Source organism: Anas acuta, chromosome 3, assembly GCF_963932015.1.
Source record: "Anas acuta chromosome 3, bAnaAcu1.1, whole genome shotgun sequence".
In the NCBI taxonomy this organism is placed as follows: Eukaryota; Metazoa; Chordata; class Aves; order Anseriformes; family Anatidae; genus Anas; species Anas acuta.
The window spans coordinates 8,509,700-8,535,344 of record NC_088981.1 but is presented as its reverse complement, the minus strand read 5'-3'; the positions used below and the strand labels follow the sequence as shown (position 1 = coordinate 8,535,344).

At 44.5% G+C, this 25,645-nt stretch overlaps 1 protein-coding gene across 3 annotated transcripts; it reads right to left on the bottom strand.

The window, feature by feature from the left end:
* Position 1: 1 nt before the first annotated feature.
* UGP2 (UDP-glucose pyrophosphorylase 2) lies at positions 2-25,645 on the bottom strand. 3 transcript variants are annotated; one of them, XM_068675589.1, is made up of 11 exons: positions 25,608-25,645; positions 20,067-20,194; positions 19,359-19,466; positions 8,181-8,252; positions 6,887-7,072; positions 5,026-5,159; positions 4,134-4,431; positions 2,870-3,067; positions 2,436-2,678; positions 1,949-2,053; positions 2-1,121 (listed from the first exon to the last, which is right to left on the bottom strand). In XM_068675589.1, exons 2-11 carry the CDS (start codon positions 20,178-20,180, stop codon positions 1,014-1,016), a joined length of 1,566 nt encoding a protein of 521 aa, XP_068531690.1. In that variant the 5' UTR covers positions 20,181-20,194; positions 25,608-25,645; the 3' UTR covers positions 2-1,013. The 3 variants fall into 3 exon arrangements, with proteins under 3 accessions (XP_068531690.1, XP_068531689.1, XP_068531691.1); XM_068675588.1 differs by lacking the exon at positions 25,608-25,645 and adding an exon at positions 25,104-25,407; XM_068675590.1 differs by lacking the exons at positions 8,181-8,252; positions 25,608-25,645 and adding an exon at positions 25,104-25,396.

The window sequence follows — 25,645 nt, the reverse complement described above, 5'->3', positions numbered from 1 at the left end:
GTTGTTTTTAAAGACCAACTTCTTTAATGATACATACCAGTGTTATACTAAGCTTATAAAATAAATTGTCTGCATGTAAATACAAGAGAAACATTAAGAAATCAATAGTGATCAGGACAGGGATTTCAATTCCTGTACAAATCTAGAAATGAGTCAAGAGCAGATAAATTAACATGTGTCTGTGGCAGTATGAACATGGACAGAGTCAACGTGATGTAATCCATTTATTGAAAGAGGGCAGATCAAGGATAAAGGTACTAATGGGTGATCCAGTCTTAAATGGGATGTGAAAAGCAAACACCACATGTGGATACTGAGGCATTTTTCTCAAGTATTAGATTCTTTGGGTGAGTTGGGAACATCAGCGACGCCCACGCTCTCACAATACAGAAACGGAGGCATTGACAGCCTTACCCCAGCATTGTGACGTACAGTATAATCGTGATAGGAATCCCACCTGTCAGTTGTGGGGGCTAAAGAGGGTTATAGGTTGGGGGAGTTGTGAGCACATGAACTACAGGGTTTTGAAACAGCCCATTTAGCAGTAGTGAAACTTTGGGTTTATTTCAACTGTGCCTGCCATTTACACTTCATTTAAAAAAAAGTTGCATGAGTAGCTAACCATGTCCCACATGTATTGCTTCACAGCTTTATTTCTGCGGTTACAAGCAATTCAAAACTACTAAATGTTAGAGGCAAGCCTCTTAACTTCTTATCAAAGAAGATCTGTCCATCTTACCTCAAGACAAACAGTATTGCACTTCAAGGTTATATTAACTGAGTTACAGAATCTCTTTAAGGACTGAAACATTACTTACGCACATCCATTGCGCTATGTGTCTGCTTAAAAAGATAAGCAAGAGAAATTAATTTTAAATTAATACTGCAGGGTACTGTGAGGATGACAAAGCGTAGGCCCTCTGTGTACTTATTTCTAATGCTTAAAAGGTTCTTCCATGACCAGGCTGGTTTAGCACAGCAGCCTACAGAACCGGCCATGCCCTTCCACCGACTCAGTGGTCCAAGATCCGAAGATTGCCTGACACGATTTTGTTCTCTAGTACAGCTCCCGCGGGGATGTCAATTCTGTCGCCATGATTTGCAATGATGATAACTGTTCCCTGGAGTCACAGAAAAGAGAGTGAGTGGTCAGGAACTTTACTGTAGGATAGCTCATTCTAAGTCAACAGTTAGAGCAGCGTTGTTGGGAGGCTGTTAACAGCCAGACCCTGCATGTGCTTCAACTGAATTACTTTTTTTTTTTTTTACACAGAGCTTTGAAATAAGCAATAATATTGGAATTATTGTAATTATATGAGCATACTTGATATCATCAGATTACAAGCAGGGTTGATAACTTAAAGATAGATACTTGCTTTATATGATCCTATCGTGCCTGCTTGCTTTTAGGTGCAAAGATGTTACTGCCATAGCTGGTAATGCAGCTCACCATTATGGTTATAAGGCAAGGATATGTAAGTACTGTGCCACAGATCCTAAGAAAGCATCTGAAATAGAAACTAAATTGCTCAGCTCCAACATTTACTAATAAATCAAGAACCCCAAATTGATGAGAATTGGCCTATGGCTGTAAAGCCAGCCTGGGAAGCAAGGTGGTACATGCCTGGTACATCACAAAGATGCAAGCATTGTTTTGGACACAGAGTCACCAGGTCTGTGGTGTTTTCACAGGCCTGTACTTGTAGACAAACCTCAGCTCTTGCTAGAGCTGTACAGAAAAGCACCGATTCTGGTAATGCCTTGTGCTCATTCAGAAGGGGCAATATTGGCTCAAACTTGACCACTGCAATCCTTGTTGCAGGCTCTCTTGCTGTTGTTTAATTCTTAGCACCTTCCCCTGGAAGCATCCCTGACTTAGGATCGGTTTTCTTACAGAGTGGCAGGGATTAGTCATGTATATGCAAGAGCATCCTGCTTGCAAACTCACCTTTAATGAAACATTCTTCCCAAACGTAACATCACCTGAAACTGTGAGGTGATCCAGTTCCAGCATATCTGGAATACTTTCAAACCTCCGCAGGTAATCTTGAACCTTTTGAAGGGAAGAAACAATACACACAGTTTTAAATCCCTTTGTAGGCTAAGACAAACACTGGAGCTTCTTTTAAAAATTCTTTTTAAAAGGTATTTCTGGACTCTGTCTGACAAATATAAGTGTTGCTACTTCTGTCATTTATTGTCATATTGTCTGAGATGACTACAACCAAGGGACAGTAAGGGCAATATCCCATCAAAGCTGGGTGAGCACTAGAGTCCACCTTCAACCCCTTACTTTTCCTCAACTGATGGGGTGAAGGAGCACAGAACAGTACGTATGATGGGTAGAAGTAGATAGAGTAAACCTCACTTTATTTATTGCTATGGACTGTATTTTTATACCATGAGAAAATACAAGTGCAATTCTGGGAGTTTACCTTTGTGAAAGAGCTTCCCAGTTTGACAAGAGGCACTGTCGGAAATTCTCGCTTCTCGCTCATGGTTAAAGACCCAGCATTAAGGCTGTACAAGTTCGACATCACAAGCAGGAGATCGGACGTGGTCTTAACAGGCAGAAAACGACTGCGCGGTACGTTTATCCCCAGGGAGTTCTCAAAGCTCTTAATAGCAGCACCAACTGCAGTTTCCAGCTGGATAACATTCAAACCTCCATCCAGGGTCTGGAAGAGAAAACTCACGTAAGCATGACCAGCAGGTAAAGGCACTCAGCTTTAGAGCCTAGCTTAATTCAGAGCTCCACATGTACCAACAGACTGGCTCCTTTTTGAAGGCAGCAGTCCTTGTTTAGTTGCACAGAAACAACAATTATTTTTTTGAGTCTATTTCCTCTAAAATCTTCTTATCTGATTACCTTTGGGTTAACAATGATCTCCATGTCAATAGCGTTTTTCTCTTGCAGCCTTTTAATTGCAGACAGAGCAATCCACAAATTGTTTGTGTTGAATATTTTGAATTTTGACACAGACTTGAATTCATCAACGTGTGCTTTTGGGACCTGAGCTATCTCCACCAGTCTCAGCTTGTTTTCATATTGCGTAAGTGTCCCACCCTGCAGGGGTAAAAGAAGAAGTTTTAAGGTTTGTTAGTGAGCTGCCAACAGAGAAGCCACCACCCCAGCTGCATGCACTGCTTTGGTGCCATTTAAGTTGAACCTCAGTGAAAACATGTTACTTGTGTTCAGCTACTGGGTTACTAATTATAGAGCGTGTTTAAATTACAGTCAGAACTGTTAAATGATCATGTTTCAGCACTCCCGAACAGTTACTTCTGTTAATGAAAGTTCTTGAGAATCTTTGGCAAGTGCTGCTTTTGTCAAAAGTCATCTTCTAGCACTTTGCTGGATTACAGTGCAAAATTGAAATCAAATCTATTAACTCTGCACCGTTTCTTAGACAACCTGGACTCTCCATGGGTATTTTTACAGGGCCTTTTTGTGGTGTTATAGGACTGTCAGACCTTTCTTGGTATCTGACAACTAGCAGGGGGAAAACCACATTCCCTCCAGCCTCATACTTTAAAGAGCAAAGGTAAAAGTTCTGTTACATGACAAATTACTACTCACTAGGAATATTTGATATGTGCCCTAAACATCTGATAAGTTGTCAAACCTGGACTTTGTGCGATGTCAGGCAGCTGGGGCAGGAGGGGATTTGCAGCCCCAACAAGCTGCGTTGCATTATGCTCACATGTACAGCTGCACAAGGAGCTTACGCAGGTTTCAGTCAGTAGTGATACAACTCCTATATCCCAGCCATGCACTGCTTTTACCATCCCCAAACCTCTCCCACATGCAAGTGACAGTTTGGAGAAGGTAAGGAGAGTGTGACCTATGGCCTGCAGAAATTACTTGTTGTCAGTAATCAGTCAGCTCCAGGCTGTCCTTGGCTGCTGTTGCCCAGAAGCTAGATCCAATTTGTTCCATGAATTAAAACTTCATAAACTCGCTGATTTTGTGCATCTCAAATGAGATCACAGCTGATGTGTTAAATGGTGCCTGAAATAGCTATAAGAAGATTTAATGTATGTCTGAATTCATGCATACGGAAGAGACAAGAGGCACAGATTGGCACCAACACACGGGCACTCAGACACATTGCACAACTGTTTGCATTTACCTTCACATCTGCCCTGGTCTTATTTGTGACTTCCATGACAAACTCGCAGCGTTTTCCATTGGGTGGGTTCATAAGATGGTTCAGAATGTAGAGGTCCACAGTGGCTCCCAAGTTATCTATATTGGATACAAAAATATACTCCTTCCCCTCTGCAATAAGGTTATCCAGCAGCCCAGAGTTATAGAAACTGGCATAGATGTCTCCGTGGCCTGGGGGATACCAGCACTCTGTGTTCTCTCCTGAGTAAGATACATCCTTGGCTATTGGCAGCAGAGTTTCCTTATTAATTCTAGGATACCTGGAAAGACACCAGTTTTGTTAGGTTGTTAGCACAAAGTAAAACGAAAATGCAATAGTTTGGGTGCAGCTACCTGGGCTTTTTCATGCAGCTTTAGATGTTATGCTTGCTAGGTCACTGAGAAGGTGCAGATCACGGTCTTTCATTCACGGATTTAAAACCACAGTTCTCAGACCATGCAGTAAAACAGCATTCCTCTGACACAGGGCTCCAGAGCATGCCAAGTGCACCTCCAACCCCATCAGCCACTTTCGATAAGAGGTTTCTCTCGATAAGGAAACCACGTTCTGTCTCCCTCCAGAGCCCAGGCATCTATCCTAAAAGCAAATTCAGGAACCAAGTGGCCAGCATCCAGCACTCCATTACACCCATTTCTTGAAACTGTAGCCTGTCCCCACCCCACATCTCTCTCTAATACATCGCTTTTGACTCTACTGAACCCCCTGACATTTCAGTCTTCCTTTCAAATAATGAGATTGAACGTGAGTATAGAAAATACCACTGCTACCTCAAACTAAACACCGTAACTATTTGGAACATGAGAAAATGCAAGCTAGTGTTTCTTTCACCTCAAGTAGAAAAGTTTTTTGATACCTGCTTTGATTAAAGGTATATATTTTCACACGGCTGTGACTGTATTTCTGCAGGATTTTCTTTGTGTCCTCATCGGTGTTGAAGGAATTCATAAGAACAAGAGGAACGTCGGTGTTGTAGGTTTTGTTTAAGTGCTGAGATGGGAAAGAAATGGTAAATTCAGCATGTATTTTTAGCTTTAACTCCTGACACCTAAGATTTTGGGGAAAAAGGAAATACACTTATTATTTCCAGTCTGCTTTATCTATCCATTAGATAAAAGAGAAAAAAATCTTGTACCACTAGAATACACAATAAAGCAAGTAAAAGAAAACAAATCATTGTAAGCAGTGAAGTATTTAAGATAAGACCCATTACTTAACATATAATTAATCTTTGTTTTTAAATCTGCGTCAAGATTCCAAATTTAAAGAGCATGACACTGCAAAACTATTCTTTTAAATTTTAGGCTACTGTTGATTACAAAAGGCACGTTTTCCCCAAAATTATTTAAGTCTGTGAAGGGAAGGTTGCAAAAACTTCTCTGCACAGCAAGCAGTTTTGAGCCTTTTTGTCAGGCTTTGAGACAGAAAATATTATCATGACCACATAATGGATGAAATGTTGCAATGGTAATTATTTGGGCATCTATAAAACAACTAAAATACATGTGAGCACTTTCAGCACAGCAAAGGAAAAAAAGAAAACAGAAAACAAGTGTGTTCTACCAAAAGAACATGCAGAAAGTACACTTTAATTGAATTGAAATCTTGGTGCACCAGATCACCCTTGTCTGTTGGGGAATGTTTGGGATCATTAACCTCTGGGGGAGTCAGAATACTGCAATGACCCTTTTGGGGAAGCGCCCACAGAAGTGAAGGATTAGGACTGCATTAGTTGGACATAAATTTAAGTGGTGTGTGGGACTCTCCTGCATACATGAGACAGTTATTCCAAGCAAAATACACAATGAGGCAAAAATGGTTGGAGTTCTAAAAACTATGGAACAAGCACACTCGATTTCCTACTCTAATGGCCATCTGAAATATCTGCTGCAAGAGGAATATTCTGCAATAGAAACATAAGCTGAAACGTCCTCTCCCAGCACCAGCAGCTGTTACTTTTTCTTCCTTCTGAGGAAAATCCTAGCAATCACTTCCATGATGAGGGTTTTAATTTGAGAAGGAACTCGGAGCTGCTGTGAAGAGCTTTGTTCCGAGGCACACAAACAAAGCTACACTCAGACCTGCACCTGGAGGAGTCGGAAGCGAGCCCAGGAGTTAGCCACGCCAGGCCAGCTCCACAATTTGGTCCCTTGTGTAGCTGGACACAACCAGCCCTGTTCCGGTTGGTGCGCACAGGCTGAATTACTCTTGTGCTAACATGTGCAGAGAGGACAGAGTTCAGTTGCCGATTGCTCCATCCCCTCTGTCCACATGTGCTGCACATCACTAGCACCCATTCTTTCCAAAGCAATTCTCTGCTCCACCACTAGCTCTGAGAGCAGGCCCCCTTTCCCTCTTTCTTTTGGCAGGCCTCCACCGTCACCTCTCTTAAGGCTCCCACAGGAGCTCAGTGTGCCTTGCTTCATCCTGTGCAGAAAGGGAAGGCTCTACCCCAAAGTACAACTCAGATACGCAGCACACTCAGTGACCACGGCTCATACAGCGAGACTAGAATTGGACCCAAATTCCCCCTCGCCCCAAAAAGGGGAAGCGTGACCACTTCCTGGGCCGTGCGCTCACTGAGGTCAGATTTCTAGTGGAAAGTGTTTCTGTACTGGCCAGGACGTCAGCTCTAGGTGAAGGTGATTTCAGAGTTAAGTCTCAAGTGCACAGCTCCCTTGAAGCATCCACAACATTCAAAGCTCATCGGAAGTTACCTCAATCTGCTGCACGGTCAGATCCAAGAAGGTGTTCTCGTTCCGCACCCCGATGAGGCTTTTGGGGCCTTTACAACCCATGCTTGTGCCCAAGCCGCCATTGAGTTTCACAACCACCAGCTTGTTCAAGACAGAAGCAATGTTATCGGGCAGCCCTCTAGCCTTTATCTTCTCATAGGGTTGGATCTGTAAGAAGCAAAATTTTCAGAAAGTCAGGTATTTGGAAGGAAAGTGCTTTCTCCTAAAAAGTTTTCAGAACTTCAAATTTGGTAACAATACCCAAATTGACATATGTGATTTAGGAAAGCTACAGAACGTTTGCAAAATGAGTCTACAGCAGCCCAATTTGGTGCAATACAAATAACCCGATCTATTCCCACCACAACCTATTCTCCAGAGAAGCCCCCTAGGCTCTGTGAGACCTGTCACCATCAGCTTCATCCAGGCATGTCTCAGTTTACTCCTTCCAGATACAGGGAGCCGACTCGATGGTGAAGGGGGGTTCAGAATAAGTCAGCCCAGTTACGCTGCTTAACCCAAGCTTCCTCTTGTCCTGCAGGAGGAGGGGGGGTCTCTTTGTGACTCGCCTAACTCCCTTCCCCGTAAGATGTCCTCCTTCAGTCAGGATGTGATTTAGGAGCGCAAGCTCCACACACTGGACATAACTTTTCTTCCTTGAGCAACCTGAAGTCAGGGCAGATTTTTTTGATACATTGCATTAAGGTTTCTCAGAAACACATTCTTGGCAAAAGGTTGATTCTTTGACTCAGCCTAAAGTAATATTTATTCATATTACCAGCCCAATATAATAATTCGTCACGCCGAAGAGAAGACAGGAAGGAATGCAGAAAGTTCCCAATGAAGGAATAAAGAAAGTTCCTAATTCTTATCCTCATTTTTTCAGGATGTGTTCATCAAACCTTGCAGAAAGCCTTCTACTTTGCTGATATAGCCATATCCTACAGGTTTAAGGACAGAGTATAGGATACGTTTAGGGCTAGGGATAGAGAACAAAATCAGACTTGTAATGAAAGTCAGCATGCTTTCCATTAGGCATTGCTTCTCCCATAGTCCAGAGCACATAAGTCCAGGAAACAAAGGTAATAGTGCAACAATAGGTATCATGCCAGCAAAATCAATACAATCATCTTTTAGCCTGCCCATCTAGAGATTTCCTTCCGAGGAAAAGTCTTTGTGTTTCAGTGCTGCACGTATTCTAGCAGCAAGGAAGTGATTGTAATTCTGATAAGGGATTTGTAAATCGCACAGCTGATTTCCGAAAACAAACACATACCAAGTCCTTCTCAGAAGTCTGTGTCTGCTTCAGGCAAGTCAGGCCCGAATTTCCTTGGAAATTCACGGTGCACTGGAACAAGAGTCAGATTTCTTACTCGGATGTGGGGAGGTTGGGAGGAAAACTTGTGCAATTCCAGCAGGCCACAGATGGCCGATTAGAGCAGATCCCTCACATTAGGGAAATTCTGCCTCCTGCATGATCTGGAAAGCTCACGGTATATATTTAAAGATAAGATCACTCCACAAGCTGCAGCGTAATGACTAACTAAACTCTCATTACTCAAACAGTGGTAACTGGCCCGGGAGGAACATCTTGATGCAACTGCTTAAAACACATTCCACCTAGAAATGTTTCCCAATGCTCCAAAAAAGCAAGCCATTAACTGGACTTGAAAGCCCTACTCCCTCACTCAAATATTTTAGCTACTACAAAAACAGATTAAATATCTGTAAGAATAGCACCGGGTTCCTTGTTGAAACACTCTAGCTGTTGAATAGAAAACCATATGTCAATGTTGTGACTTATTTTTCTGGCTCAGTGGGCAGTGTTAGTGGAGAACAAGACGAGTTTCAATAGTTTTGTGATACACACTCATCAGAATGAATACAACTAAAAGCAAGAGGTTCGTCCAACAAGCTTACCAATTATTTTCCTTCTGTGTGGTTTTTAAAAGCCACTTTCTACACAACTACCAGGAGCTTTGCTGGTTGTTTCTGGCAGGTGCAATCCCTCTCAGCGTCTCCTAGCACAGAGAAGACACTGGGAATTCAGTACCACCAGACCACACGCTTCCTAGAAGAGATAACATCCAGGCTCGCTGTTGACCCTCTGGTGAGATGTAGCCAACACATGAAGGACAGGAATGTTTCCATCTACACGCTCCTTACCAAGTTCTCACATTCCAAGAAAACACGTAAATTCAGGCTTAACTGTACTTCTCCATGCTTCAAAGTGACAGAGGCTCCTATGCCAAAAACCCTTGAGACAGCCTCATGGGCAAGGCAAGGAGCCCTGTGAGTAATGCACGAACCATCCCCAGTGCTACAGTTACCACTGCCTTCAAGATAAACGTGGTTTTGCTTGGGAAAGTAAGAATGAAGAGGAAAATCACACACATTTAAGCCTCCATTTTCCAGCTAAGTCACAGCAGCAGACATTGTAGCTGGACAGGTTTTGTTTCACTCTCCCAGCAAGCCAGCTAGAAGGCAAACAGCATTATCGTGGCTCGGGCAGCACGAAGGAACACAACCACTGCTGCAGTTGTCTGCTAATATCCACGTCCTCCTTAGCAGAAGGAATCAGCTGATTAAACAGAGCAGGTGACGTTGACGTGCTGTTTTCCAGAGTGATAACAGCAGAAATAATATGCCCTTTTGTCATGAATAAGCACACAGGTTTGTCAGAAAAATCTACACGCATCAATAAAAGACAAGGGAGGGGCGATCTGTCAGACCAGACACAAAGTCCAACGCTGACTTCAGGGCAGCCAGAACTCTGACCCCTAGCAATGTCCCTGTGGCACCACAGTCTGATTCACACACCTAAGAGAGACAGTTTTAAAACGAGGGCTCAGGAGGTCCCAGCAATTTGACGGCCAGTTTCTCATCTTGGTTCTGTATCGTAAGATCATGAAATCAAACACCGCACTTCAACAGAAACGCACATCTGAAGTAACCCCCCAGAAGAAGGTATATTAAGCCAAAACGACTGCTCCGGATTTCTGCTGCCTTGAACAAAAGGATTAATAAAGGGCTCCTTCCTTGTTAACCAGCTGGCTTAAAACAGGTCTCCAAAATCCCTTACTTCAGAAGTCTGACAGTTTTAAATACGTGGCTTAAAGTGGTAACTTCACAATTTGTTATGAATAATTTATGCCAGCTCCTTTTATAAAACCAAAAGCGCAACCGAAAGGTACTTTAGTCTGACCACTTTGCTAGGGAAGCGGTAAGGCGAGTCCTTCCATTCCAGCTTTCTCACGTGAGGGTGTGACAGACTCCATTTTACACAAAAAATAAAAATAAAAACAAGATTTAGTATCTGGCAACATCAAGAAATTAAACTACCGTTCCAATCACAACCACATCTTCCCAGTTAGTCACACAGTGTCCAGTTTACGTGCCATGTGTTACTCCAAGAAGCACAGGCAGGGTAAAAGAGGCTGTTACCAGAAGGGAAATACTCACCCATTTTGGCTTGCTTTTTCCTCTCCCCAGCCCACCACGCTGCCCGTGCCCTCCCCTACGTGCTAGCTAGCTGCAGCCTATTCCCACCCCAAAGCGTGGCACAGCTTGCTGCCTCCAGGTTATAAATTATGCTCAGTTGCATCATCCCGAGATGACAGAAGGTTGAAATAAGTAAGGAAAGAGACAGCTGAGGTTGATAAGGGGGAGGAAGGTGGAAGATAAGGTGGCAGCTAGAAATGAATGGAGACTCAGGGCAAAAGGGCAAAAGACCTGAAATACCAGGGAATAAAGCACCGGTACACCACTGTCGGCCCACTAAGCCTTATCAAAACATTCCCCTGCGCATTTTAAATTTACCAGCAGGATTTTGGAAGCATCCCCACAGTCCAACTTCAGCAAAGGCTTAAGAGATGGATAACCCAGGATAAGCAAAATTGGGAGCAGCCAAATGTGGCTCCAGAGCACTTCAGCTGCGACTCAGAGCCCCGGGATGAAAGCCCCATCACGGTGCAGCCCAAACGCATGCGTGGCCTCCCCAGAAGGGAGCCTGCCCACGCCAAGCCTGCGCCGCGATACCGTGCCCTGGGGAACATTCTCTTAATGGTTTCTGTTGTGTTTTTTTGTTTGTTTTTAAATTTGGGTTTGTGCCTGTCAAGTCAGGAGCTCGGCCATCCTGTGAGGTCTACAGAATGAGTTTGTTTGTCTGGAGGCTTAAGGAAGCGATCTGTGTTTTTAGAGGAAACTGGGAATAAGACTTTAACATATTATAACCTCCACAGGTCAATGTAGTCTCAGTGCTCCTTTAGCACAGAGGTCAATCTTTGTCTTACCATTTCCTTGTTTAAAGTGGGTTTCATTTGATTAAAAAAAAAAAAAAAAGAGTCCAACAGGTAAATGATCTGACTATAACTATGCTTTTTTTGTTTTTCTTTTTTATGCAGAAATTCAATCAAAGTCTAAGAAACCCATAAACTATTTCAAAAAAAAAAAAAGTCAATCTTTACTTTGTACTTTCAGTAAATAAACAAGAACACATACACTTGCATGAAACTATACTATTACACAGGGAAAGTGTCTGGGAACAAACTGGTAGCTGTCAAATTGTTTTTGCAGTAGTATGTTCTTTACTCAAAGATGCACCACACATGAGCCCTGATGTCTCCTGCTTGCTAGAAGGGTAAAGAAGGAATGGAAGCAGGCCCAAGGCGGTGATGGTTGCGCTGTTTCAACAGGGCTTTACTCTTTATTCCCTCACACTAAAAGCTGTGGGGGACAAGAGGGGAATTCAGATCCTCTGCAGTGGGTTTCTAAGGGAGGCAAGCTACCAAATGAGAAACCCGACCTACTCATGTGTGGCAGGAGCCTACACCTCTCCAGACATTCTCAAATATTGCCCTTTCTCCTCTGCAAGGGGAAATTGTTCTCCTTGGCCCTGAGCTGTATTCACACAACCCACGGGTTACGAAGCTACTGATACTTGTCACTTGCATCTGTCCTGGCCTCTGTCACAATTCTGCCACGTGCATAAACCTCGACTGTCCAAAGAATACCAGGATGGGAAGGTTACTAAGTCGGGGCAGCCGTGGCAACCTAGACAAACATCATTTCAAAGCCACTTCCTAAATACCCACATCGAGCAGACTCGTACAGGACCATTTCAGATTGCCCACACAAGCACTTTATGTTACAGAGGAACACTACTGCCCTTCATCAGGAAACTTATGACTGGCAATATTCAGCTAAATTAAGACAGAGAAAGCTTTCAAGTCCGCAGAGTTGTTTTATTTATAACTTAGCTGAGAGGCTCATTTCTTCCAGGAAGTGAGATGAAGAAAACCAGGAGACTAATATTTGAAAAAAGAAAGTAAACAGAACACGGACATACATGGCTTATCACTTACATGTGTGGTGTGTATACACACACAGGCACACTCTGAAATAGAGAAAAGTCTCTTGGAAACACCAAGACGTTTTTATAGACTAGGAAATAAGGAAAGTCAGCTCCTTAGGGTATGAGGAAGGGGGAAGAGCGATTACACGCACCGTACCTTCGCTAGTTGGGCAGAAAGGCTGGATTATGACATCTATTTAACGGGAAGCTTGTACAACAATCTTCACAACAAAAGCGAAAACTATCACTCCTGTAATCGTGCCTCAAAGGACTGCCAGTCAGCTACAGCTGACCTGGAAATAATCACTGAACACCACAGGTTTATGGAGCTCGTCATCTGCAACCCCACGGATTCTGCATGGCAGGCGCTGCACACAGCTGAGGTAACTGACCCAGGCAAAACACTGCGCAAGGACAGTGGCAAGAACAGCTCCAGAAATTGGTTATCAGCAAAGAGCTCTGCAACCAAAAGAATGCACACGCTGGACTGGTCTTGCTTCAGCAATGCCTTGGCATTTCCGGATGTCTCTGTTGGTACAACAGCACGTTGGCACAACTGAAGTAGCACGTACCAAAGCGGTGGCAGCAGCCATCAGAAAGGGATCCATGAAAACAGCACCCACCAAACTTTGCACGTGATGAGTTCAGCATTCCCTACCAGGGCTGCGTGGCAACCAAAAAGACTTCACCCCTTCCCACAGATGCCTCTGCTGGTTCAGAGCGGGCTGCTCGCTGCACGGATGTGACACAGCCACGCACGGTTACTGGGTGAGCGGATTCTGGGGCTGTTAGGAGCTAAGCAGGTGGGAGGGAGAGAAGCTGAACATCACAAAAGCCAGTCACACCTGGAGCAAAACCACAGCTTCGAGATAAGCCACAGCAATGAGCTTGCATGGCAGATCTGGTCACCCACTCGTTGCCGATCCAGAGATTAGAACAATTCAAAGGAACCTTCATCAAAATGGGACCTTTTTCACATGAAATTCATTGCTAACTGGAAGAGAGGGGAGGATGGAGAGAGGAAGGATACAAATAATGTGCGCTGCTCCAGTTCCAACTGGAAACACCACCATTTTCACCAGCTGTGCCATCCTCTCATAAAAGCATAAATTTAAGACCTTAAGCTCTAACTTACCACTGCTATGGCCGTGCTAGACAAGAACAGCAGAGGCACACTGTGAACCTGAGGCAGAAGGATTTTCATGCAGGAGAACACAAAATCCTTTCCATCTCACACAACCCTTTCCTTCCCACTACGAGGGAAACTACACACAAGAAAATCCTCTAGCAATCTTCTAGCTGCTATGCAAGGATCTTTGACAGAAGTGGTTTTGCAGAATGTTGATATGCAAAAATCAGACAGAACTGAAGCTTTTTGGTCTAGTGCAATCCCTCTTTTATTCCACTTGCACATCCGTTCAGGAATACCATCTGTTCATAGTCGGTTTATTCTATCCACAGTCCATTTATTCTGCTATACTTTCAAAAGGGAACATGTAGAACAAATGGAAGAGGCAGGACATGGATACAGCATTCCAGTGGTGCAGGATGCATCTGAACAAACTACAGAAGATAAAACATCCTGAAGGTTACAAGCATAGATCTGTCAGAAAGACAGAGACAGCTGATACAGCAGAATGGGTCACTAATGCAGGAATTGACAGCAGATATCCAATTCCAAGTGCACACAGAGAAGAATTAGCAAATATGCATACAACCTCCCAGTTCTTATCTAAAAAGACTGTTGCCCAAACTATGAAGGTGGTTTTTTTTGTTGTTCTTTTCTAAATCTCTAACTAATGGATCCGTACAATTCTGTACCTACAGACCCTTGCCTTCCAAAGGTCAACATTAAAATGAGTTACTCAAGGGCCAAGGTAGCCACGTGCTGTGACTGTAAGATTGCTCCTAAAAACACACACCATATTGCTACTTCATGGAGAACATTGGTGGGAAATTCATTCCAAAGCTTCTAGAACTTCTCAGGAACAGAAGCATACAAAAAGTAGAACCTTGCTGCGTTTTGTCAACAACAGTGGTTGTGTTCAGGCTGGGCAGACACTAAAAACAACTTTTTTCTTGCTAACAAAAAGGTTATAAACCTCAAATTTAACGTGCTGAAGGTGCATCAGAAAGCTTAAAGAACAATTCACTACAAACAGGATCTAGAGATTTATACTTGGCGCTGGGCACCATTCAGAAGAGAAATGCAGCTTGATCCTCACTCCCTGCCACTACCTCCTGTCTACTTCAAGGTCAACACCACCCCGTACTAGACTGCCAGGGGATTTAAACATTTAGCAAGTGGGACATGAGTCACACCCACAGTGTTCAGATGCTGTCTGAAAAGCCAAAAACGTGATTTCACCTTTAAAGTCTTACTCCTTTCTTCTTGCATCATGCCCAGTACAGCTCTCCAAAACCAAGAAAGTCTGCTGCTCAGTTCAGGGCCAGACTGCCTCAAAAATTGTTTTCCTTTGCTGAAGTTCCAACTCCCCCTTTTATGTCTTCACTATCGTGTCTGAAATGAGCTTAAGCAGAAAGCTCAGAGTAAAAACCCAGTCCTGATGCAGTTAACAGTTCCGCCCAGGCCTCTGTCATGCATTTACTTCATTTGCGGTTGCATCAGCTCCAACACAAAATATGTAACTCAGCTTTGCTAAATATTTCAGTTCCTTTTGGCACAGGTATTGGAAATGACAACTTGGCAAGGAAGCCCTGGATCTTGAAGGGTCTTTAATTCAGAGAAAAACAAACGTTGGGAATTGAAATTCAGGCAGGATCCCTGCAGCATCAGGCCTGCTAGGTGTCAGCACTGCCATTTAGCTGTTCCAGTCACACGTAGGCTCTAACACGCAGAGGAACTGCCTCATCACCTCCTAAGCACATACACAAGAGCAGAAAGTGCTCCCCAGTAATAAAAATCACTTCTTGCTCTAAGGGTTTGGAACACTGGGCTTGACAAGCGAGCACTGATGGGGAAATACTTCAGGAACAAAAATGGGCAGGAATGACAGGCGCATGACTACAGTGTTAGTCATTTGAGACATCTCGAAATTGTGGTCAGGGATTCTGCCACGATAACATCTAGCTTCATTTGGTTTTGCACACAATGTCACCGAAGTGATTTTTGGAACAGTCTGTATGAGGCAACATTGGGAGTGTGACTGATCTCAGAAGTATACTCCTACTGCAAGGATGTTTGGAACAGTTTGCCAGAGAGACAAAATGAGCATCTGGGCCCTCATCATGGGTAGACTGGAGAGGAATACACCCATATTAGTCAATATGTAGCTGCAGAAAAACAAGCGAGTATCTACTCAGCACCAAAGGACAGTTAAAAAAGAAATGCACCGAATGAACCCTTAAAACCTGCTTCCAGATTTGAGGGTTAGGAAGACATTTGATTTTTGATTAAAAGCATGCCTTTTTTTTTTTTCTCTTTCTTTTCCTTCATGATATAGTTCTTTGAGGTGACAGCTCAAGCTGCAGACAATCCAAGCACTGGGTTTAAAAAAAAAAAAATATCATAATAGACATGCTCCTTTCACACTCAAAGTGCTCTGGATGCTCTCTTTAGCTCACTGATGAGGTTTTGCATTGCTGCTCTGAGGTTAACTTGTTCACTGCTGTTCCCTCAGAGGCCTCCCAGCACGACTTTGTTACTGCTTCCAAGTCAAACAAACAGATCACTGCAATCTACATCAACAAGATTAAATTACACTTGCCGTGTCCACATTCTTTACCTCGTCTCCTCCTCGTTAACCAGCACTCTAAGTGCACTTTCTTCTCTGAAGACTGTAACAGTAATGGGTCCTAACTATGCCAGCTATCACTGTAAGCCTTTGGACATATAGAAGGAAAGCATCTGGAAGGAAAAAACAAGTCAGAAGTTTACCAATATAGCACAAAATGGGTTCAATCTTGTGTTATCTTCATCTGGAGCCTACAGCTTGCTTGCCCATCGGTATTAGTTGCTACACTAAAATATGGAGTTCAGGAATAAAATCTCCCATTGCAGAGAAAAAGGGGGAACATTACACCACAATTACATTTTGGTTTACTGAAAGGAGCCTTTACTTGTCAGCAGATGCTTCAGAAAAGAACAGAAAACTGCATTCAAAGAACAAGTACCAAGGATAAAACATTAAGTGACCCATGGAAGTCTGATCAGAAATTCTCCTCCTGCGCAGCACAGCATTGCAGAAAAGCCTGGAACACCTTTCCCACTGAACCTGACATTCAGAAGAACCTTATGCAAAACAGAAAACTAAAAGCCAAAGCCTAAAAATGCAGTGAACTATTCATTAACTCTAAGCTGGTAAAACCTTTGGCACGTTTTTGGGTGCTTATACATACAGCCACGTGTGCGTGCACACCTGTATGTATATAGATTTTATAAGTGTATGTGCATATACATACACACATGCACCTACGTACCGAAACACATACTTTGAGCTTCACCAGCTAGCAGTTGAAGATTACACATGCCAGAATTCTTGATCCTTTGGGCAGATCAAGCAGCAAGCCAATTCCCCAGAAAAATCACAGGCAAATCAAGTCACCCTGGGGACTTTAAGTCCTTCCTTTCTAGGCCAAGCTACTTGTAGCACAAGAGTCTCAAAAGTAGATGAGAACCTCACTGCCCCCCACATCCCCACCTCATAAAATGATATCATCAAAATGGGCAATTATAAATCAGCTACAAGATTACCAACCAGCTTTCCAAAAGTCTTGCCCATAACATTCTCTGTGCTGCTCCCACAGGACCAGGAGGAGAGTGCACTGTAAGTTTTTATAGCTAGGAGATGAAAACTCCATGGGAGCTGAATAAAAGCACTCAATCTGCATATATTTCACAGATACCTGTTCCAAAGAAGTTAGGACTGCAGACTTGATTCTGAAGCCCTTCTGAAAATTATCATTCTTCATCCCTTTTAAAAGTTCCTACTGTTCTCATCTACTAGTAAGATTGATAGCTCTGGTTGTAAAGAAATCAAGACTTATTGAATAATTCCACAAGTCATATCTCTCAGCAAAGAATAATCTGGAAGACGTTTCTCTGCAGGTCACCTGGAAACACTTTCATGTAGGACACCTTTCACTTCCAACAGCCCCAACATGACACGTATCATACAGGTGGTAGATCTGGGATAAATACAAGAAGGTTTTGAGGACAGGGAAATGAAACCCTTGCAGGTGTGGGGGGGTGGGAAATAATAATAAATAAATAAATAAATAAATCAAGAAAATTAAGAATACTTTCAATTTTGAGAGCACTCAACCCACCTCCTGTCAGATCAGGAAAGCAAGAGATCTTTATTTCAAAGTGAAGGTAGCATGGGAAGAAAACTTGTTTGATGGTATTTTTCCCTATCTTTTTTCTGTGACATCTTCTGTGACTCCGTGTGATTTGGAGTTCATGCTAGGAAGCACAGTCTCATCTAAGAACATGCACACATCTCACCTGAGCCAAAGCAACAGGATGTTGCATCTTTTTTCCCTGTTTTTGATCAGAAGTTGCTTCCTCGCTAAGGGACACAGATGAGGATGAGCCAGCAAAGGCCAGAAGGAAGAAGAGAGATACCAACTCTAAACTTGCCCTCCTTTCAGCCCTTTGTGATCTTAAGTTAGGCCTTCTTTTTAAACCGCTTGCCTTGCGTGGGCATCTCCAACAACCTATTTCAGTGTTCTCATGCCTCCTGTTTGACATTTGCTCCCATTGTCCTGCCCAGTAATTTTCAGTCCCTTGTAGAACCTGATTTTCTTCCCCCACTGAAAGTGTGCAAAACTTTCAAAATGGACAGACAATAGCTCTCCCTCTCCACAAAGCAGCCTATTCACTTGCATCAAATTACTGTAATTTAATCCCAGGCTTTATCTTGACACAGAACAGTTTATTCCGTTCATTGATTGTTGCAGCTACCTTTTTACATATTCAAAAGTTATCACTCCCCTAGAGCCTCACCCCTCTCTAGACTAAAAGCAGCCCCCTTTTCTGCAGGCTTCCTTATAAAAGGTTATCTAGAACTCCAACTTCTCACCTTGGCCTCTTTCCTCAAGGTGGATTTTTCTCCCCAAAGCAACAGTTTGTTCAGTGTTACAGTACAGAAGAGACAGACATCACATGTTTTTGAAGTTAAAAGAAAACACTCAACCTTGGAAAAAGCCCTATACTTGCTCTAAAACGGCATCATTCATCAACGCTTTAGAAAGCAGCGCTGCATCTGTTCTGGAAGTAACTGGCCAGCCTGTCTTTCAGTTGCAAACAGAGCCTTGATTGAATCACCACAGAGGCGAAGAGAGACCACAAATGTGTAAGGAAGTCTCAGGATATGCCAAGATTACGGCACTGGGAAAAGCAAGAATTCGTAGCACAGCTACACCGTTAGTTACGCAAGAGTCCAAGGACAGCCTCGGGCTGCAGATGAATCAACCAAATGAGGTTAGGTTTAACAGGAATTGTTTATTTCGGTACTAAATATTGCTGAAAAAAAAAAAAATGTTTAGTGCTTTTTCAGCAACATCTCAAGTAGCAGGTTGTAAGTTACAACACCAGAGATGGCATTAGAAAATGATGCTCAAAAACCTTCAAGTCAGCTACAAGTTTCAGATTCCTCACTTTTACAGTGCTGCTGTAGCTTACAGAAGTTGCTAAGTGAGCTATATAACCCAGCCCACTTGCCATATGTCCCTTTCGAATTATTTAGCAGAATGGATTGTTGGAAACAGTCTCAACTGAGACGCGCGACCTTCTGTCATGGGCAGGAAGGAAAGGGGAACAACAAGAGTCCTACCTACTTCCCCTCTAACAAAAGTTACCAGTCACTCCAGAGAAGGTACCAAATGGTAAGATGGCATCTGTCCCACTTTGCTCTCCTGCTCAGAGAACAGCTAACAAAATAACACTGCAGAACTTGATGCATATGTTAAGCAGGACCTGATGTTCAGGAACACACACAGCATATGTCTTAAATTATTACTTCTCAGCTAGAGCCCGAAGTGTTGTCCTACGTGATTTTACAGAACCGTGGCAGTTACACCTATTCCATGGTATATAGCTTTATGTCCCCTACTGACAGCGTCTCCATTGCAACTTACAGAATCTTCTGGTGGTCTTTGAATCTTCCCCCAGTCCACAGATGGTCCCTTTTCTTGTAGGAATCTATGAAACAACTTCTTAAATCCTTCCAGGTCATTTTTGGTGTGCTACAGAGAAGAAATAATATTAATTAATACTGGTATTTATTGTGTACCTACCCTATCATGGAAGCATTTTTACAAACTTGACATACAACACATTCACAAGAGCAAGTTTGTCAGCTCGTGAAGTACAGACATGATAAAATTTTAAATTCCAAAAGGTGCCAAAAGCTCATTCTCACTAAAACTAAAAACGGGAGTGGGAGTTTGGGGGATGGAGGGAGGGCCAAAAAAAAAAAAAACACAAAAACAAAAACAAAGACATCCAACACCTTGGATACCTAAAAGGCAAGTCTTTATTCAAAACTATAAGCACAAGAATTTGGCCAAATCTTTAGAGTAACAGCTTTACCCTCTCTTTCTGTAATCCATTACAGATTATATAGAACCTTTAATAACTAAAGATGATTAAACACTTAGTAATAACTCTGTCGTGCAGTTTGCATGCAACTCAAAGTCTCCTACTGACACTGTATCCAGGCTACTCTTCCACACATGACCCAAGCACATCTTAAAAATAAGGATAGCAATATTCTGTGATTTGTCCCCTTGTATAAAATCTCTACCTTCTCAGGCTTTGAGTTGCATTCACATCACACTTCTTACCTCCAGCTCATTTGAAGGTGCGGTTGCAAGTATCTTATCAAGTTCTACCTTCATTGAATACTCCAGCTCTTGCCGAATGACTTCCTGAAACTGTGAGGGGCCAGCCTGAGACATGGCTTTGCTGAAATCTTTAATTAAAAGGAAAAAAAAAAAAAAGGTTAAAGGGGGAAAAAAGAAAAAAGAAAACTAGCTTATTTAGACCGTAGACAGCTTTCAGATTTCTTCGGGGAAAAAAAAAAATCATGTAATCCAGTCTTGTTTTATTACTGTACAAGCACTCCAGGAACCTAGAGATTTTGCTCCTAGTAACTTGGAGAACAGATCTTAAATTGGGTGCGAAAAACAGCCAACCTTCTCTCAAAACTCTAAAAAGTTCCGGAAGATCAATGATCCATCAAAAGAAACGTTCCAAATCCACAGCAGCACACTTATTTTTTGCTAGGCAGCTAAAGTGTTCGTGTCCTACAACATCAACTTTTACTTTAGCGAGTAAAAGCGCAAAAAAGCCATTCACTAAAAAAATATTGTATGCAGAACATTGTGATCGAGGGCATCCTTCTGTTCACAGAAGCAAATAAAAACACGTTTTAATTATTTATGCTGTGCATTTTCACACAGTCTTCCGTTTGTTCCAGCAAATATTCCCTTACTTTATCGTATGAGTATTTTCACACTACAGCATGCCCTTCAGTTACTAAGCAACCTGGAAAAATAGTCCGTCCATCACTTCAGCATTTGTTTTGCTTCTGAAAGTGATAAGCTCCATGGATGTGAAAGAGTAAATACACAAACGGTCCATGCAGTGAAGCCCATAGTCAAAGCACCGCACAGGAAGGAATGGAAGATAGCTTGACTTTATTTTCCAGAAGAAAACACGCAAACTGAGTGCCTTCCCTAAAGACATTCCGAGTATGTTCTCTAAAGACCTCGGTTAATTTAATTTCTGCCAAATCCCTTGAGTAATCGCTTCTCTATAACACAGAGAATGATGCATTGCCAAATATAGCTGGAATGTTAGAAACACCCTGATACTAGTACAAAAAAGGGGCACGAAAAAACTTTGCAAGTGAACTGATAGTCCCAGGAAACAGAAGAGGCAGCCTTGGTTAAAGTTTTCTTATTTGGGACATGCATTAAAAGGCTATTCTATCAAGAATGCCTCGGAAAGCCAGGGGCAGTTCGTTTGCATTACGGTTTTGATTGTATTTTTAAGCAAAACACTCCCCGGACTCGGTCACAGTGTCAAGCCCTTGCTTTGAAGCCCACAGAAGCCATTTTCCTGACTGCACTGTTTTGCAGGTAGGGAAGGAAAAAAAAAAAAAAGGAGATAGAGAGGCAAGTGCTGCAGTGCACACGCCGTGCTGTAACACATGGGAAACGCCAGCACAAGATGAATAGCACAATTAACAATAGGTTCATTTTTTCATTGTGTGCTTCACTTGGTAGTAAAAACAGGTTAACAGTTGGAGGCACGTTAGGCTTATCTTTCCAGGTGAAATAAGTAAAAACACAAGAGCTCTTCACTGAAAGTACTTCCTCCTACAGAAAGGAACACAAGATCTCTACCACCTGAATAGTTTCACCCAGAACTGCTGAGCTTTCCTTCCCTCATTTGGAGTTGATGCACATGGAAACAGTGTTTAAACTTCCAGGACCACAACAGCTACAAGATACTTTCAGCTGTTTGTTTGTAATCCTCCCTACAAGGAGTTGTAACACGGGGCTGGGGTTACAGCAACAGCAGCAACCATTTCTCGCAGCTCATCAGCCTGTAAAACATGCTGAACCTCCCGATATGATGCAACGCAGCCCAGCAGAAACTCTGCAAATACCAAGTATTCAACAGAGGCTGTCATTTGTTAAGGAAGAGCCAGCAAACAGCTGTCCCAGGCTGCCATGTAAGCAGGAAGATCCTGTTGGCTCGCGATGGCCAAAAGACGTGGATCTCCCTGATAAAAAAAAAAAAAGCATTGAGAGATTAAGCAATATCAGAAGCAAACCAAAAGGATAAGGCAGAGTCAAAGTAAACACGTGATAACGCATTCTCCAGGGCTTCATGAGCAAATGCTGAAGGCGTGCGGAGCAGCAGCCCGATGGTCCGTGCCCAGAGCCACCACCCCACAGCCTCCTGGCCACCATTTGGTGGCCACCACTGGTCTCACCCAGCCCACCAGGATGTGGGTGCCTGGGGAGAGCACTGCTGGTGCTGCCCGTACTGGGATCATCTGGGGGAAAGAGGAATGAGAGAGCTGGCACAGCTGGAGTCCACAAAAACACGCCTCCGACCCAAGTATTACGGGTGCAGGGAGGGATCTGTTGTGCAGGGCTAAGAATTTCAGTGCTGTACCCAACGTCGAGGAGCTCAGCAGCAGCCTTCCTGCTGGGATTTCCTCCCTAAGGAAAACCCCTCCAAGGTTTGGGGAAGAAGCTGGTGTTTCTGTCCTCCAGCCTAGCGATGGCAGGAGGATGGCTGCTGTCCTTCAGCGTGCGCTGCTGTTAAATTTAACAGCCCGGGTTAACGTTTATTTCCCTCTTCACCATAATGGCAACGAAGTAGAAAAGCCAGTGCAACTGCATTTCTAAGGGCAGTTATTTCCTACAGGCAAGGCGAATTTCCTAAGGCTGCAGTGCAAAGTAGTTATTGCACCTCTGTAAAAGCTGCCTCGGATTGCAGCTGAAGCTCACTTTTACAGGATCGCTGTTCTTCAGCTCCCCTCTGAAGGAAGAAAGGGGTGGGATATGGCAGCGGAAGATTCACAAGGGATGGGCCCACACAGGAATGAGTGCAGAACAGAAACGCGTGATGAAACAGTTGGGGCTCCAGAAAACACAGGGTTTTCAAGAAAAATGACAACCCAGGACACCTTCTTTTAATGCCTTCAGCAGAAAACGCTCCGTCAAGTTGTAGAGAAAGACCTTTAGTCAAGTCACCGGTGAGAGTTTCCCTCAAACAGTACTGTCCCCACCTTTATTTCTACTTTGCTCTTATCTCCCTGTTAGCCTGCCACTGTCCTCACACCGTGAACTATGGTAAAGAGCACAGTATTTTTAGGTTTATGATGCAGGATTTTATAACTGACACTTGGGAAACAAACAATATACGATAAATCAGATCAAGTTACTAAAGAGGAGATGGTCACGAACCATGGGAAATAAAATGAGGGCCAGGCTTCCCCAACTGCACACAAAGAGAACAGCAGCGTATTTCCTTTCTGCCATCCCTCCTTTTATTTTACATTAAAAGACAGAACACACAAAGCTCAGTTTTGTTGCCCTAAGAGCTCATTAACTCACTCAGAAGAGAACTCACTGCCTTAGTACATAGCATACGGGGTCATGGCACAGGAAGCAGTCACGGGACAAGCCAAGCAAGAAGTCCTCTCATGAAAATGTTGGGATCCTTTGGGCTGGGAATTGTAATTAGCACCGCAATCCAAGTAAGCACACTGAAAGAGCTGCACCAGAAAATTATTTCTATTTCCTCGGAGCCAGACTACTTGCATAAAAATCCGGAAGGTTGGCCCGTAAGTTGAAACACGCAGCTGAACTTTAAATGCTCTATCCTTGAACTCGGGGCTGAGGGTACAGAGTGAATGCCTTAACTTCCACCGACTCCGCTGGAAAGTTCAAGGCAATTTTTATCCTTGACAGGGATAAGAACTTCACAGACGTCCACACTGCCCAACACAGAACTGAGAACTAGTACTTCACTTGACTTTTGAGAACTCAACATACCCAAGAATCATTTGCAAACTTCTTTCTCCCTACCGCTACAGGCAAAATTTGTCAACACACACGGCACCGAAGCACACACGAAGTGAAACCTCGCCACTGTCTCCCCATCACGGAGAAATGTGTTATCCTGAGCTCGCTCAGAAGTTTGCAACCCAGGCCGCCGTCCTGGCCAGCCGCGTACACCAAGGGCTGCGATGTTACCGCTCAGACCCAGCGCGATTTCTGGGTCTAGAGGCTGATCCTCCTGCTAAAAATACCACCTGACATCAGTAACATGTTTTGGTGCTATCAGCCCAGTAAAAGTACTCTTTAAAAAAGCTTCCAGTGTTGTCAAAAGCTCGGTAATATTTTAAGAACTGTCTTTGATCTTTACGTAGGTTAACACAGTACCACTTGCCTGCAAGATGGCTACCTCCAGCAGAAGGCTGAGATAAGCCAATTCCGCTTAAAAAGAAGGCTTCAGAGCCTATTTTTGTCACTCGTTTCACAGCAAGAAGGGGCTTGTCTCGACAACTTTCAGGACGCCAGGTGAGCAGCGTGGCTTCAGCGCTTCCCCGAGCGGTGCTGTGCGTTTCACCCGGCTGTCACAGGACGTTCACAAAGTGTCACTGCACTTACCCGGCAAGTGTTGCACACTCCTGGGCATCCACTGGGCGAGCGGCTGATTTCCCAAAGCCTGCAGAAGCTCTCAGATCCCCACAGGACCCAAGTTCACACAGCAAAAGACCTCCTATTGCCCACTCTTTTTTTCTACAGGCGGTGACAGGCCTGAGCGGATTTACACCAAGAAAACCTACAGGCATGAAACCCGCAACAGAAAAACCACACACGCACCGCTAGGATCACCAGAAAGGAGGGGAGGGAGGGGGGAGAAGTGCCACAGCAATGCACCAAAGTAATTTTTCTTCCCGAAACGACCCTGGCGGGTCAGTTCCCTGTTTCCCAATGTACAATTCCCAACTCAAGACCGGGCGAGACGCTCACAGGGCAGCGTGCCGGAGCCTACGGCGGGGGCTGGCAAATGCCAAAACACACTCAGACCTCCAAAAAAACTTGGGCAGATGGGGAGAGGCAAGGGGGGGGAGCCCCTGCATGTGTGGTGAGGGGCTGTCGGGGTGCTGCGTGGCGGAGCAGACGGACACGGCCACGTCCACGGGACGGGCCCCGTCACCTGCCGGGGGAAAGCCTGGCACGCCTCACAGCCTGCTGCTGAGGAGAGGAAAGGAGGCGGCACGGCGAAATAACTGAAATAAAACCAAACGGGTGCGGAGCGAGGTCCCTGCGGCGCAGCAGCCAGCCTACCTTTGGCGAACGACATCTTCGCTCCTCGGTAAAGGCGAGAGCAGGGAGAAACAGCGCACCCGGCCGGGATAGGAGGGCAGGGAGGGAGGGAAGGAGGAAAGCAGCGGCCCCGTCCCCTCCGGGAGCAGCCTCCCGAGCCCGGCGCAGCCCCGTGCTCGCCCCGAGCAATTTAAATTTCATCAGTGGCAGAGGCGGACCCAGCAGCGCGCCGGCATTCACCACCCCTTTCCCCCTAACCCTCCCCCGGGCCGAGCCTCCCGCCTCCGCGGGGCTCCCACCGGGCTCCTCCCCGCTCCTTGCACAGCCCGGGTCGGGCAGGGCACGGCCGAGCCCCCCGCGGCCGCCATTTTCCCTTCTCCCCCCCCCCCCCCCCCTCCCCCCGCCTCAGCCTCCCCCCTCCCTTTCCCGCCCCCCCGCCATTTTCCCTCCCCTCAGGAGCGGGCGCTCGGCCCCGCCCCCTCCCGGCGCGAGCGGCCGCCATGGCCGCGGCCCCACCGGACCCACCTGGGCGCTGCGGCGCGGCGGGGGGCGGGGGGAGCCGG

Excerpts from the sequence above, each read along its gene's own strand:
- UGP2 (XM_068675588.1), bottom strand. Across the intron at positions 19,467-20,066 it reads CACCTTCAAATGAGCTGGAG|CACACCAAAAATGACCTGGA; the intron begins GTAAGAAGTGTG and ends TCTTCTCTGTAG. Across the intron at positions 8,253-19,358 it reads AAAGACCACCAGAAGATTCT|TGCACCGTGAATTTCCAAGG; the intron begins GTAAGTTGCAAT and ends CTCTTGTTCCAG.